The sequence below is a fragment of the Notothenia rossii genome (assembly GCF_949606895.1).
Source record: "Notothenia rossii genome assembly, chromosome: 6".
In the NCBI taxonomy this organism is placed as follows: domain Eukaryota; kingdom Metazoa; phylum Chordata; class Actinopteri; order Perciformes; family Nototheniidae; genus Notothenia; species Notothenia rossii.
In genome coordinates this window covers 30297032-30313942 of record NC_136909.1, presented here as the reverse complement: position 1 = coordinate 30313942, position 16911 = coordinate 30297032, and the positions used below count along the sequence as shown (strand labels likewise).

Here is a 16911-nt window from a genome sequence, read left to right as displayed (position 1 = left end):
ATTGATTTTGTTTGTGTGTGAAAGACCGTAGATTTTGGAAAAAAGCAAGACGGCAAACCACACACACTATTGACAAGGTTGAAAAAAAGAAGCTCAGCTGAAAAGGCGCTAACATTGATAGTTGCCAGAGGATGAATGGCTTTAATAGAGAAAACTCCAGGCTGCGCTCCAGAGACACACACACACACACACACACACACACACACACACACACACACACACACACACACACACACACACACACACCGACCCCTCTGGATTCATGGGATTGCTCTAAAAAAAGCGTTCACACTGGATGAGGGATGGTCTCTGTGTGACCAAATGTGTGTGAACAAAGCTGTGTGTATGTTTGTAAGATTATCTAGGAGATGTTTTTATCATTCTGGAATGGCCTTTCTCTGTCTGATCACCGTCAGTGATCCTCAGGGCACTGAAATTTCCCTCTGAATTTTTTTTTGTAGTGGTGCGTTATTATGTCCTCTGTTAAAACATAACTGTCTAGCTATCTCCCAAGATAAACTGCAGTAGTCTGTAGTACAATTTATTTTACAGCATGAAGAAGTAGCAAGGAATAATTCACTAGTTACTGACAAAAGTTAAATAAAACATAGCGTCATAAATAAAAAAACCTGAGGTGAAGGCCTTAAATATTTTCGCTTTATCTGACCAACAGTCCTAGAACAACAAGATATTTTGTTTTCCATCATATTAGATTAATAAAGGCAGAGAATACTCATATTTGGGATGCTGGAACTTGTACAATATGCTTTAAAAAAAAGACACAACAGCAACTAATAACATTACATGTCACTTGTTAGATGCTTTTATCCAAAGTGACTTACATACTCAATACTGTGGGCAAACCCCACAGGAGCAATTTGGGGTGAAGTGTCTCATGGACACAACGACATGCTGACAGTATTGAGGTTTGAACCTGTGCTCCCTTGATCCGAATACCAACGCTCTATCCACTGCGCCACACGCCTAACAACTTACTTTACACATAACCAAGACTCATTTTCTATAAATTAACTACTGTATCAATTGCCAAATAACTACTAACTATAGGCAACATGTAATACATAAGTTGTCGATTAATCCAAAAAGTTTGTTTGTGAATTCATGAGTTATAAACTCCGTATAGACGTTGTTAAAGGTTTATTTAGTGACTGTGCCATAGCATACCAAAGTCCAACGCTCCATAATGGGGGGGAGATTATCTTTCCCCTACAGCCCCTGGCTACTCCCAAACACCTCCCAAAGGCCCTTAACTACACTGATAATGCATAGCTGACACTTTACACATGCATTCTATACGTGGACAACTGGACATGTATGAGGGAAACGGTGTGAAAGCGTTTCTCACATGTAAGGCTACCATGTGTAGTGAGCATGTGCTGCTCTAGTAATATCCTGTCTGCATTACTGGAAGTGGTTTTTGTCCGTCAATATGGAGATTAAGATTGATATTGACCTAGAGCTGGAGGGGGAATGAGGAGCTGCTCTCCCCTGCTTAGTCTACTATGAATGATTTGGTTTGGCAATATCTGGGGCTAATCTACTGTTCTTTGAATGGATATTTGTACAGTCTGGGGTTGATGCACCTACCTAGCAAGTATTCAAATCCTGCTTTAGAGCTGTGTGTGTGTGTGTGTGTTGTGTGTTGTGTGCTGTGTGTGTGTGATGTGTGCTGTGTGTGTGTGTGTTTGCATATTATTCACACTTTGAAAATGAGTCACTGCTATAAAAATCCACACCATGCCGCCCTGGCAGGATAATCAGGACATCATGTTTAGTTTCTTTCTATCTCCGTGGATTAGTTTATTTTCATCCAGGGAGAATTTAGCGCATTGTGGAAATCGCCCTCACATTTAGTTGTCTCAGCTTTATTTGAAGCAGCATCTCACTAAGGGACGTGTGATTTAAGCACACCTACTTCTAGCATGACTCAACAAAATCCCACCTCAGTCATCTTCTGGCACTCTAGGAACCATTGAGAGTTACATTGAGTCCTATTGAGCATTACATTCAGCCAGATCAAGGATCAGTGTGACATTATTTGTCTGTAGTGGCTTAAGTTTGCACATTGATTCAGCTCAACGGTAACTAGACGGCTCTTGATAAAAGGGAATAGTTCCCACAGAATTCCCCAGAGTCCCCCAGGAATTGTCATCATGAATACCTGCAGCAGCATGGTTGTTGATAAGCTTTTCACCAACTCTTGGAAGTCAATATGAGGAAAACTGAACCAAAAAGGGGTCTGAACTTGGCCCAAGTCCCTCTCCAGCTTGATGAATTGTTCGGCCAATCCCTCTGAAAGCTGTTCTTTTGGATTGTAATGCCCGAGAACCAAAATGGAAAACAAGGTTTTGTTTCTGAAAAAAGGTTGCTTGGCCAACTTGAACCTCTGAAATTGACGGCTCGTGACTCAGGATTTATGATTCATATCACCGTGTGTGTCATGCAACAGGAGGAACAGAAAGTAGGAGTTGGGTATTAGGATTGTTATCATCTGCCAATGCAACAACAGACCTTTCCAGAGAGCCTGTGGCACGTCGAAACCAGGGATGGTGGGTTGGTAATATTACTATTTGTTAAAGCCTTCATTGCCTAACCTTAACCCTACAGACCTTAGAAGAATTCGCTAACATTTCCGAGCCTCACTGAAGGTCTGAAACTCCCACTGTCTAGGATGAAATAGCAACAACTACTTTTCTGTTTCTGTAACTTCATATGTTGTTTGCCCTTTCCATTCAAGTTTCTAGTTTGTAAAGATTTAGTCCTACTGAGCTGTCTGTGGAAAGCAGCTTAATAATAACCGAAAAAAGAAGCAAGGCCCTGAAAATCAGGAAGTTGTCAAATGGATAATCGCTGGCTTTTAACTCCAGTCGCTCTCTTTCGGATTCTGTCTCTCTGTTTCGGTCTCACCCTCTTCTTAGTTTCCCCTCCCATCTCGTTCCTTGTTGTTAATTATTATCACACAACCTGTTTGCCTCTAACAGCATTTCTCTTTGGCGTTTTTTCCGTATGTTGAACATGTTATCATGCCAAGCCTTCAATTGCCCCTGACCTTTGTAACAGAGAACACACACACACACACACACACACACACGCACACGCACACACACACACACACACACGCACACGCACACGCACACACACACACGTTTTTTTCATACTTTTTGACCAACAGTGAATGAACTAAGAAAACAAATGTTCAAAAAGTTGCAGTTATGAAAGAACTTTATGTCCAGGTTGTTTCTTTGATAGAAGATGCGTTTAATGCCGTTTTTAGGATTTACTTAAATAAGAGACACACAAACACTTAGTCTCTATCTATCTATATCTCTCTCTTGTCAGTTGGTAACAAATGCCAAGCAGGGTGGAGAGAGCGAGGAGGAGAAGTGCAGCAACAGCTTCCCCAGAGGCTCATGCAAGCGTCAGTTTGTGTTATAAATCATTCAGGGACACTCAGAAGGGGCACAATACATTTGTATCCTTCTCCTCTCATCCCTCCATCCTCTCTCATTTTATTATTGAATGTGGTTCCTCTGAGCAACCAATCTGCTGCTCTGCGTGATAACAAAAAGAGAGGAGGACGTTTTGGGGTAGGGGGTGTGTGAAACCAATAAGACAAGAGGGTAGGGGAAACGTGATAAAGTACAGGTACTGAGAAGAAGAAGAAGAAATGAAATGTTCCAGTTTGATACAGGAATGGATTGTCCCAAGGCAAAGGTCAAAGGGTAATGGATTGAGTTATGGATACTTCCTGATTGTGGAGTGCTTGTGGACAACAGTTGGTTTTATTGTGCGCTCGTCTTGTATCTGACAGTGTGTTTAGTTCAGGGTCATGTTGTTCTCGCTGATAATGTTGTGGATGTTGCCCCACCTGCTTGTCAAAACGACACACAGTCCAGTAGCCGACAGCGATCTGCTGTCAGAAAGACTCGCTCAGATTATTTGACGTGTATGTGTGTGTCTTTGTGCAACACTGTGTGTGGGAGAAAGCAAAATATTGAATTTGTTCCTGCTAGTGAAAGGTTGTGTTTGCCCACCGTGTGTGGAGTCCTTGAACTCGTGCATTTGAAAGCGGAAGAAAGAAGATGTGTTCAGGTGCAAACAGGAGGCTTTTCTCACTTGGAGAAAAATGCCAAGACAATTAGTTGGAGATACTGTCTGCTCAATGCATTCTGGGATAGACTTTGTGCTCCGAGTGACCCTGAATAAGGACGATGTGGAAAAGAATCATTAATATGAACATGGTTAGAGAATCTTTCTATGGTACTGAATAAATAACCTGTTTTACTTTACTGGTGATTTTGTTAGTTGAACCATGCTGCCTCTCAACTTTTTGTTGTAGAATATGTATTGTTTTCTTTCCTGAAGCTGATAAAAGGCAGGATCCTGGTGTTGAGAGGATAACAACTGACTAAAGAGATTGTTATTAGCCGTTGAGTTATTCCACCATCTGCTATTGTGAGGAATTAAAAAAATTGTCCCTATGTTTGTACTGTTTATCCTCAGCTCTCATGCTCATAATAAATGTAATATTTTACAAAATGTGACTCACCTGATATAACATGTATACATTACAGTAGAGAGTGGCTGATAGTCTTGTCAGTTGTTGGCTTGCATTTGATTGTATTTTAGTAAAAAGCCAAATATAAGAGAAAAAAAAGGAAAAACAAACGTTGTGTTGGCAGTTCGGTTCTTGCTGAAGTTGCACTCTGCCACAAAAGTTCATCAGACATTAATCAGTGCCAAAAAGACACAACCGAAAGCCACATATAAAATAAGGATACTTGAACAGTTCAGGTTCATTGCTTAAGCATGAAACTAATTATGGTTTTCATTCATTATTTATGAATGAGAGAAGAATGTAAGAAATAATGTTCAAATTCACATTGTGTCGAGGTTTGCAGCTGAAAACACACTCAAAGTAAAATAGCTGAACCTAAATAAAAATGTATTTAACACATGCTTGAATTTCTCAAAGGTCTAAGAACTTAAACAAAAAACAATGTTAGTGTAGTAGCCTTCCCTCGTATTGGCTCAGTAAAACATTATAATAAATAATTAATCGTCCTCGTGAGCACATTTTCTACCACAAAATCTCATGTAAGTAGTTGGAACCAGTGACTTTTGGGCAATCATCAAAATAGTTAAATATTAGTGCAGACTATTGTTCTTTGGATCTTTTAATCCACTTTTTTCAGCTTTCGCACATTATCACAGCCAGTTATTGAATGTATTTTTACTTTAACATACAGTCAAATCACACCATCTAACCTTTTTTTCTTTTTTTCTATTTCCTCTTTCCAACAACAGGTACAGTATTATCCCAGTCATGAGGAAAGTCGGCAAGAGGTCAACTCTGGACTTAAACTAAGAAAAAGAAAGAGAGGGAGACAGAGGCTTGCCCGACTCCCCATTCACACATTTCCTACAGGTAGGTTATATTCTGCTATTATTCAACATACCTCATCATGCAATACCAAACCTATTACTTTTTTTTTTAAATTATGTATTTTATTTTTTAACCGATATGTCTAATCTTATTGCGACTTCTAGCATGCAAATAGTTAAGCAAAAATGTCTAAGTGTGTGCGTCCTTGTGTCAAAATCCAGACATCAGCAGACTGTAACTGGGTCTTGTTGTCCTCGTAATGAAAGCTTGCTACCCTGCCGGCTCTCTGATGTACACAGCAGCTCACCAACCCACTGTCACTCTGCATTAAAGCTGAGTCTGAATGGAGGCAGCATTTCTCTGGTGTGTGTGTGTGTGTGTGTGTGTGTGTGTGTGTGTGTGTGTGTGTGTGTGTGTGTGTGTGTGTGTGTGTGTGTGTGTGTGTGTGTGTGTGTGTGTGTGTGTGTGTGTGTGTGTGTGTGTGTGTGTGTGTGTGTGTGTGTGTGTGTGTGTGTGTGTGTGTGTGTGTGTGTGTGTGTGTGTGTGTGTGTGTGTGTGTGTGTGTGTGTGTGTGTGTGTGTGTGTGTGTGTGTGTGTGTGTGTGTGTGTGTGTGTGTGTGTGTGTGTGTGTGTGTGTGTGTGTGTGTGTGTGTGTGTGTACGTGTGAACACATGTGAATTCCTATGTATGGGGATTGCTGAAAGATTTGAGGTTGCTTGTTGGCAGCATGCAGGAAAATAAATTGTTGGATACGTTAAAATGGAAGCTTGCTAGCCCAGAACCAGTCTCACATGTTTGATTATAGTGCACTTTGCAGATGCACTATGCAGCTGCACTTCACTCTTAGTCTTTTAGCAAAGTAAAGACCGTCGGCGTTGTGTTTTTCAAACGACTAGATATCAAATACGATACGATAATACTTTAATGGTCAGATCAAGTCTGAAATTTGACTTGCATCATAGCAGCTCCATGTGTAACATCAACATAGACAAATATCAAGAAACAATACATGAAAAACAAACATTTAACATAACAGCACAATCACTGAGAGAAAACGTGCTCAAAGACCCTTGAAATACTGTGGTTAAATGTCATGAACAACAGTAGCCTTTAAATACAGTTGTCATATTTCTCGTTTTTAAGTTTTGAACTGTTTTGCTTTAATATTTCATAGAAAGTTGTCTGGATCAAGCGTATTTAAATATTTTGGGATTAAAGGAAGCCTGCGGCTAGTCTGTGGTTTTGGAGTCTTTTGTGAATTGGGTAATCATGTAAATTCTTTCAGTCAACTTGGCATCATACACAGAGCCAAGACCAATCATTCTTTCAGCAGGAAGGCAGGCAAGTATGTGCAACTGTACGTTCTGAGCCAGGGGCAAATCTTATCGCTGATTCACACCCTGAGTGAGGGAAAGCGCTTGTGTAAAAGGGGTGTGGTAGAGGGGAGCAATCTGGGTTACAGAACAATCCTCAGGGCGGCACCAGAGCTAGTTTCCAATGTTTGGGCATCCCCTAACCTGTATGCTGGTAAAAGTCTTTGGTGATATAATATTGGTTTTATCAGTATTCTAAGAATGATATGAAACCACCTACAAGAGTAACGTCCCCCACTTATGATCCGTGGGACAGCAGCATTGTTTACGATCTGTTAAATCAGACACATGGAAGCCTGGTCTGACCGTCAACCTTTTTTTTCATCCATCTTGACGAGCAGCTGCCATTGAATGGTTAGTACATTAAAAAAGGACTGGCGAATAAAGGCAAAGTCGAAACCAGCTGAACTTTGAGCGAAGCCTGTTGATGAAACGTAAAGGGGCTTAGGATCGTCCTCAATAGTGTAATATGCAGCATCTCAAAGTAACTGGAAGTATTACTGTGTACAACAAATAAATAAATGTATAAAGGCCCCCGTCCATTATACCCATTTTACACATCTTGCAAGAAATGTTGATACAGTTAATACAGATAATCAACTTTTAAATATTGTGTTGTGCAGTGTATTTTTGTGTATGAGTGTTTTTATTACTCGGTATTTACCAGACTATGACCAGAAAAAAAATAACAACTTTAAATCTCTCCAATCATTATGTCTGATGAAAATAATTTCCCATTAGTACAATTTTAAGTACAATAAAAATGGGCTGAATAATGTCAGCACCTGTAGTTCTCCTCAATGCCACATGAGGAGAAGACTGGATTAGAGATTTCAGCGTAGGGCTTAACGATTAATCGATTTTAAATCGAAATCGCGATTTGAAATGATGCGATTATCAAATCGCAAAGCCAGCAATTTTTTTTAACATTTATTTTTTTATTTCACTATTTTATTTTTTTTCTTCTTGTGTGTCAGTCATCCACACCAATCAGAAGTGCTGTGCTCCACATGTACCAGCCATTGTTAACCAATCAGAAGTGGCCCATGATAGAAGGTGATGGACAGATTGATCCAATCACCTGCCAAGTATTTTTGAAATACTTTTCCAAATGGCTTCCAATGGAGCTTTCCTAGATGATTTGGTGAAACAAACCATCGAGTCAGGTTATTAATGCTCCATCACATGTTTCTATTACAGGGTGAATCTTAAACTGAAGCTTGAATTTAAAGCAACCCAACGGAAGTTTCATGTATGTTGTTTCATGTTCTTTCACTCGTAGCTCGGGCTGCGGGGGTGCTAGAGACGGGAGCATGTTGATACGACCTTCCTAGCCGGAGATACGGCCGCATTTTACAATAAACTTCCGTTGGGTCGCTTAGAAACAAATATCGCAAATTGAATCGCAATATTTGTCAAAAAAATCGCAATTCGATTTTTTCCCAAAATCTTGCAACCCTATTTCAGCGCAATCTATTCCGAGACAGTCAAACTGGACGAGGTAGCCTGAGTGATCGGTGGTTTCTCTCTGTAGAACACAATCAAAACAGCGCTTGATTTTAAACTCGGCGGCGGCCCGCCTCAATTAAAACCTCATGAGCCAGACACGTCTACATTTATTTTTCAAATAGTTGTTTGCTCTGTTTATATGAGAATGTGTTGGCCTGAAGCTGAGGAAAATGTTTTGTGTTAAGATCGGAATTGATCCCTGTTTTTCCGGGACACATTTCCGGACACATGGACCGAAAGAAAGCTGTTGAATGTGCATACACGAATGCTGCACCCCATCCATGCACTGTGTATTAAGTCACAGGAAGAACAGCCACTTTGGATTTTCCATTGATAAGAAATAGTCCTATCACCCTTTTTTAATTGGTCTGTCATCACCGTGCAACCCTGGCATTGTGCATGTAAATAGGCTTGTATATTATTCATACCGAGGCTGACCCATTTAATGTCATGTAGAGAGCATGCACAAACAGAGACAGAGTACACGTCACACACACGCATACATTACTCTCCAGAGGCCTTGCACTCCATTTAGATGTAAGGCTCTATCTTCTGGCAGTCTTTACATTTTTATTAGACAGGATTATTGAAGTGCAGCCATTTTCTTTTCTTTTTTCTATGAGTGTGTGTGATCCATGCAGACACCCTCAAACACAAACACACTCGACAGCAAAGCCTGCTCCCTATATTGTCATGATAGTACGGAATCATTACGTAATTTCTATTCTGTCTGTCTTCTACACATTCTACCCTCACACTCTGTCTCAATGCACAATTTAAGGGATTTACCAGGTTTTATTTCCTTTCGTTTCTGATTAGAGCTGGCGACTTTAATCCCAGTAAGAATTCCCACAGTCTGCCTAATTCCTGTTCCTGCCTAAAGCCGGTAGGGGGGCCAGTAAGCTGCTAAACCCCCTGGCTATACACGCACACACATATGGACTCTAGTGTGCTCTCACTGGCGTTATGGTACATATATACTGTATATATATATATATATAAATGTATACATGTGCAGTATTTGCACTTTATTTGCACTCTCATAAGAGTTTAGATGGGATACAGGCAGACCCAGGAGACTGAGTGTGAGCCAACGATAAGGAAAACACGTCCTGCTTGTCAAAAGCTTTAATTATTAAAACAAAATGATCAAACAGAAGTGAAGCTAAATCTATAACACTTCAATGAATTAAAAGACATTTCTGAATAAATGAATATAGGAGGAGGAACAATTAAATGCAAGTCTCCATGCACAAGAAACATTGTTTTTAAAATGTCTCAGTGATGGGTGTTTCCATACGTCCATTTTGTCCCCAAAGGCAAAGATACAATTATGAAATTATTATATGATATTATCCTCTTTTCTGTCTTCTCTGGGAGAAGGCTTCTCCTGTAATGTATGTGATCTTTAACTTGCAAACATTTTTGCAAGTTCAAACTCCTTGCAACTTATTTTTCTGAGTTTTTTTAATTACTCTAAAATAAAATATCAGGTTGTGTTTAGGGAATGCTGAAATTGCATGTAATTTTTAAGTGGCGGTTGAACTGGACTCTGTTGATAGTTTGTTTTTCTTTTTTTCATAAAAACTACATGTTTTCAGCTCACTTTCATACTTGATATTCACTCAATCAATGTTTATTTATATAGCCCAATATCACAAATGTTACATTTGTCTCAGTGGTCTTCACAGTGTGTACTGAATATCAGTATGACAATACGACACCCTCTGTCCTTTGACCCTCACATCGTACAAGGAAACACTTCCAGAGAAAACCCACAGTTTAAAGGGGAAAATTGGAGAAACCTCAGGGAGAGCAACAGAGGAGAGATCCCTCTCCCAGGACGGACAGACGTGCAATAGATGCCGTGTGTAAATTGAAAAGATAATACATTTACAACATTGGTAGACCAAATGTTTGGATATGCATGTGTCTATAATAAGAAGATGAATCCATAAGGATGTCGATACTCTGGTTGTCGGAAGCAATGTTCGTCTTCCCTCCAAATAAATACGAAAAAGTATCAATATCGGCAATTTTTTTATTTATTTTTATTGAGTCAGGCACAATGAGTTTACATTTATACAGTCAATATTTTTTTTTTTTTTTTTTCCCTTTTCCCCCCTCCGGTCCTAGCTAGTAAATTAAATAACTAACTAAATAAATAGATACATGTATAGGTTAAAGTAATGTAGAAGATAATATTAAAAGAAAATTAATAGATAAGGGAATAAAGAATAGTAACAGTAATAGATGTACCCATATACTCGCATTATGTATACCCACATATACACATACACATAAGTGTGTACAGTACATACCCACATACATGTACACATGCACATACATACACGTACCTACATACATAAATGTATACAAAGACAGAACAAATAAATAAAAATAAAATAACAATAATAATAATAATATAAAAAAAAAAACAGATAAAGAGACACTAGAAAAAAGAAAAGAAAAAAAAACCCAGAAAAAAACATACACATACATTTGTAGTTCCCCCCCTTTCTTCTTAATTTAGTGTCTTAAGTTTAGCTATGTAGGCTATCATAGAGCCCCAGACAGATTCAAATAGTTTTGAGGAGCCCCCAATATCGGCTATTGACTCTACATTTTGTATACCGTATATTTTGTACTTATTTTTTCGACAGGACTGGCTTCATTCTCTTTACCCCTTGTTATACTGCAATTTTTTTTTTTTTTTCTACTTTTTTATTTAAGATTCCCTCATGCGATGCGATGTCCCATTTAAATGTCTGTCGCAGCACATGGTATAGAGCCAAATCTACCAGCCTGATGGACTTGTTCCTGCAACAACATGTTGGTACATCAATTAGTCATAACGGCACCAACAGGGGCCCTGGAGGGGAGGGGGGGTGTACAGTATTTGTTTGTTTATGTGTTTCTTGTATAAGCAAGTTGAACTTTGGCCCATAGCATGTGTTCATGTACAGATACAGCAAGAGAAGTCTAAGAGTACTTTTTTATATATATTCTCTCTTTTACATTTCTGATTTGAAAATACATTTAATTTCCCTATATGAAATATTGGATACTTTAATGTGTTTTTTTGTTCCAAAAATACTGCAACGTTAAAACTTTTGTTAGTATATTCGGCAAGAAATTCCCAAACTCAGTGCAAAATCCTTATTATTGTTCTTCAAATATTGTTGAATTCAAATGTGTGTGTGTTTGTTTATAGTCTAGGCCAGATTTTCATATACACGATATATTTTCGTTTACATATAATTTGTTTTTGTGATCATTTATTAAATATAGCAATAATTTGGCAGCAATACCTTCCCCCACTTTAACCCACACACATGCTGCCTCATTTACTCACTCAGCCACCAGTGCGTGCATGCATGACACACTACTGCACACCTACACATAAGTACCGTGTCATGCATGCGTGTGGTAGTGAATATGTAGTAAAGAATTCATACACACCGAGCAGTAAATCTGTCTATGCCATTTGCCTAATCAGCTCTCTCGGCACAATGCCATTCATAGATCCAGAGTAAACACACACACACACACACACACACACACACACACACACACACACACACACACACACACACACACACACACACACACACACACACACACACACACAACTGACAAAATACCGGACTTTGCCGGACTAGTGACAGCGTAATCAAGCCCCCCACGTTACAACCTGTTAACGTTACGTTGCATCACTTCACACATCTTAGAGGAGGAAGAGTGAAACAGAGGGTGAGAGGGAGTTGTGCACAGTCTCCAGAGTGATCGCATGACATAATTTGCTCCATTTTTATCTCTTTTACTCATCCGCCAACTCCTCCCATCATTGTGGTTCAGATCTGCTTTTAAAGCTTCTCCACATGGGGTCCAACTATCTCTCTCTATACAATGTTTGATTATCTCCATTAATTTCCAATCATTCTCATTATATATTGTGTGTGTGTGTGTGTGTGTGTGTGTGTGTGTGTGTGTGTGTGTGTGTGTGTGTGTGTGTGTGTGTGTGTGTGTGTGTGTGTGTGTGTGTGTGTGTGTGTGTGTGTGTGTGTGTGTGTGTGTGTGTGTGTGTGTGTGTGTGTGTGTGTGTGTGTGTGTGTGTGTGTGTGTGTGTGTGTGTGTGTGTGTGTGTGTGTGTGTGTGTGTGTGTGTGTGTGTGTGTGTGTGTGTGTGTGTGTGTGTGTGTGTTCAGCAGAGATAGAGTAGAGAGGAGAGACAGACAGTGCTGATGCAACCAGGAGACACACACACACACACACACTATACACGTGGCCAAACAAAAGTGGTGGTGGAACACATATTGGCATACACACCGGCAAATACAAACAGAGACACTGCGTGGTCATACATAATTGTCTTGGTTGTATGTCAACAAACAGACTTTTAGTGCTTAAAAAAGTCTTTAATCAGATATATGAAGAACTAAAATCACGCAAAGCTTCTAATAAATGCCATACACATGCAAAAATATATACTTGATGGCAGTTTGACTTCCATTGAATTGCTAGAAACCATAAATAATGTGGAAAATGATCTGCAACCTACAGGTTGTATTTGTGTGCTGTACTGTTCGTTCCTCATTCGACACGCCTCCGTCACAGGCTTTAAGGGTTCATGCTACTCAAAGATGCCTCAGTGACCAAGAGCTGCCTTGAGGCAATACGCATGTAAGCCTGTATATGTGATCTTCCACATTATGTAAGCGGGTAAACTGAAACCATGGCTGTTGTTTATGTGGCAACGCGTGGTGGTTTCCGAGCATGTTCTGTGCCATTCTTAGAGAGAAATCAAAACCATGAAATTGACTTTAGTCAGGCTGCATCTCAACATGCTGCCATACCCAATGCTGAGATGTTATGTTAAAGCAGCTTTGAAGTTGTAGCCGGTTGGCATCAGGAGACTTTTCCATTTACAGAAGGAGGCAGAGTGTATGTTCTTGTTGATGTTGATTTGGCCAACTTAAGAAGCAGTATTTTACCATGTCTTCTCCTCAACTCTGGGTTAACAAATAAGCAGCATCTCTTGACGTGGCAAGTCAACACATGAAACATGGCAGAATAGCTTTGAGGTATCTTGAGCCAGTGCTATTGAGAGTATGTTGATCGTGAACAACAAATCAAAACTCGAGAAATCGGGTGTTGTGCACTAGGCATGTGCACAGATAGACCTCAAAGTGGGCTTGAGCACCTGCCCTTTTCCTATTCGAGAAGTGCCCTTTTCAAATGAATCTCAAATCTGACTAGCTTGTTCAGTCTAGCCCACCTATGGTGCTGCAGGACTGCATTCTGATTGGCTAAGGCACTTCTGTGTGATTTACCCTTTGTGACCTTGTTTACTTGTGCAAAATGTATTGATCATTAATTTACTGTCATTAAACCGTATTTCAACCGACCTCAGTCAGGGGTTTCTTTTAAATATACATACATTTTAATATCCATTTAACACTGTCATAAAAGTTGTCACTCCAGGCATCTATTTATTTCATTACTGACAAACATTGCAGGCCCTGTAGTGGACAACTCATACTTTTCACTTTATTGGTAAAGTTTTAAATGCTGTTAAAAAAGAAGATGTTTTTGGTTGCTTTTTAACAAACGATGCAATCCGCATATTCCGATATTTATAGCAAATGATAGTTGCATTAAGATAAGTAGATATTTTTTCAATCGGGTAATCAATAAAATAGTTCACCCTCAGAATCCCACACCTACAGTAATCAAAGCCAAACCAAAGCTACGAGGCTACTATCTTCACACATGTTGTGCCGTGGAACAGAGGGCACAGCACTTTGCCTTTAAGGCATTTTAAGATATTTTGGGAGTGGGTGTGATGGCTTAAGCCCCTTTTAAGAGCGGGGGATTAGGATGATGCTGATGCTTAGTGTCTTGGCCTGTGTGTGCATGTATGTCTTGCTGCCTCTGCCTGTATGTCAGCTTGCCCTGTGTGGGGCTGGCCTTTTGGAGCCAGATTAGCTGCATCTGGATGATGTGCACAGAGATGTTCTGGTACACAGCAAAAGAGAGAGAGAGAGAGAGAGAGGAACGGCAGTGAGAGAGATAGCGTGTGATTTTGTGTGTGATGCATGTGCAACCAAGCTAACTGGAGCAGGGTGTCCAGAATGTATGCACGCTTGATGGGCTGGCTGCAGCCTTGTGATACAAAACATTTAGCATTAGTGTGTGTCTGCATGTGTGATGATTAGAGATGTCCCGATCCGATCACGTGATTTTCAAAAGATCGGAATCGGGAGGAAAAAAATCTGGGATCGGGATTTTTATTTTATTTTATTTCTTTTTTTAAATACTTTTTTTTAAATGTTGTATTCAATGTTACAAAACAAAAATGACCATGTTCAAGTCTTAAAGTCATCATGAGGCCTTAGTTTTGGTTTCAAATTACAGAACATCATGTATGTGTTGCTTCTTTGGGGCTTGTTTTCATAGACCTGGTTGCTTATTTCTCTCAAATCTGTCAACAGAGTGGGCAGGGCGCAGTGTCCAATTGTAGCAGTAAGCTAACGAGTACTGATAAGCTTTATTTTGTTTTGATCCAATGCTGCTGTGAAAGAAAGAAGCTATATCCATGTTGGATAGAATATCCAATTTAAATAAAAAAATAACCTTAAGGGACAACTTGAATGCTTTTTTTTCTCTTAATGCATTGCATAAAGATCGGATCGGGAAAAATCGGTATCGGCAAATTGTCAAAATCAAATGATCGGGATCGGGAGCAAAAAAAGGTGATCGGGACATCCCTAGTGATGATGCATCAGTGAATCAGCTTCAGCTGTCAAGTAGGGATGGAGAATATTGATAATCTTAAGAAAAGTATATTTCTTTATCCTATTGAAATGCAATATTTTGTATCGCGATACTATATTGACTCTTAATAACATGATTTAATCAACTGTTTGTATGAACATTTTATGTTTTGATGATAAATCAAAATGTAGAACCAACTGTTCTGATGCATTAAAAACAAAAAAATGCTCAGATATTTATTATTTATTTCATAAGCCCTGAAAGATGATACGTATTGTACCGCCACATTCTTGCCAATACGCAGCCCTACTGTCAAGGGTGTTGTGTGCGTGTGTGTGTGTGTCTGTGTGTGTATGTGTGTGTGTTTACGTAAGCAAGTGTGACTCGGATGACCAGCGGGACTAGACAGTGCTGCTGCGTCAATATAGCTGTCCTTTTACTTGTCTCTGTCACCTATCAACTGCACCGATGCAAATGCAGAATAGAAAGGCGCATGCACACACACACACACACACACACACACACACACGCGCGCACACACACACACACACACACACACACACACACACACACACACACACACACACACACACACACACACACACACACACACACACACACACACACACACACACACACACACACACACAATACGGGTTTGTGTGTGCAAACAGAATCTTTGTTGGTTCGTTAACCAACTAGGGATGCATGTAAGTAGCCCACTTTTCTCTCGGAGTAACAAACCTACTAAACGAAACACCTACAAATGATGAAAGACAGCTTTTTGGATGTTCTCAAATGCGGCAACACCGACCTTTACAGGAAGATAGTTGAAGGAATTAAAGAGTTTACTACAGGATAAATATTTTTGAAATATAAAATGTACTGTAGTTGTTGTTTTGTTGGAATAAGGGCATAAGCAGGAATATTTGCCTGTGTGTGTTTGTGTGTGTCACTATAACGAATGCTTTAGTCCGCATGTTATTATTTTAAATTCCACTAATATAACACTCATTTTATGAATGGTAATCAGTTTTAAAAAGTTGAAATATACTTCAGTCATGTAAGAATTCTCTTGCACACAGGAAGTGATATGTTGTGTTGTGTGGCAACAGCTAAGTGTTAAGTTGAGGAGGTTCTGACAAATGTCCCAATCTATTCCTTTCTGTTTCCAGGTCTAGCTGGCCAATGCCGGGTCCGTGGTGGAGATCTGGTGGCGGCAGCAGCAGTAGTGTGTATGTGAGCGTCGCCCCCGACGCCTAGCTCATGTCCAGCCCATAATGCCGTCCTCCACGCGGAAAGGAGTGCCGAAGGACCCCGAGCTGGCTGACCTTTTCTTCAAAGATGACCCCGAGGATGTCTTCTGTGACCTGCACGAGATCGGACATGGCAGCTTTGGGGCCGTCTACTTTGTGAGTGCAAATGTTGTGTTCTTTCACAAGCCAATACACTTTAATTGAAAGGACTTCATCCAAACCAAGGACATTGCATACAATAAAAAAAAAAACTTTAAACTGCTTTTATTACCATATTATCAAGTAATTTCAGATATTAAAAAAAATAGTTTTGGTCAGGCGTTTTACGTCAGTATGGATCTTATATTTTTATATTGAGTCTAACTTGGTGGGTTTTACACCATCTGAGCGTAAAGCATGCCTGTTAAGACAGAGTTTATTGATTGAGTATGAGTGGACCTCGAAGACAGTGAAACGGTTTGAAGCCATTGTTTCGACGCAGTAAAACATCAAAGATGTAGTGGTGGAGTTTATTAGTTGACCATTTAGCTTTGGAAGAAATAGAGCATGTGAATAACGGGCTGGACCATTACAGATACAAATACTATTTA

General features: G+C 39.7%; 1 protein-coding gene across 2 annotated transcripts in view; it reads left to right on the top strand.

The window, feature by feature from the left end:
- The window catches only part of taok3a (TAO kinase 3a), a 74631-nt gene that overhangs the window by 20392 nt on the left and 37328 nt on the right, over positions 1-16911 (top strand). For both annotated transcript variants that reach the window (XM_079690565.1, XM_079690566.1), the window contains exons 2-3: positions 5329-5449; positions 16241-16477. In XM_079690565.1, coding sequence (XP_079546691.1) covers positions 16346-16477 — 132 coding nt within the window. In that variant the 5' untranslated portion in view covers positions 5329-5449; positions 16241-16345. The remainder of the gene's footprint in view (positions 1-5328; positions 5450-16240; positions 16478-16911) is intronic.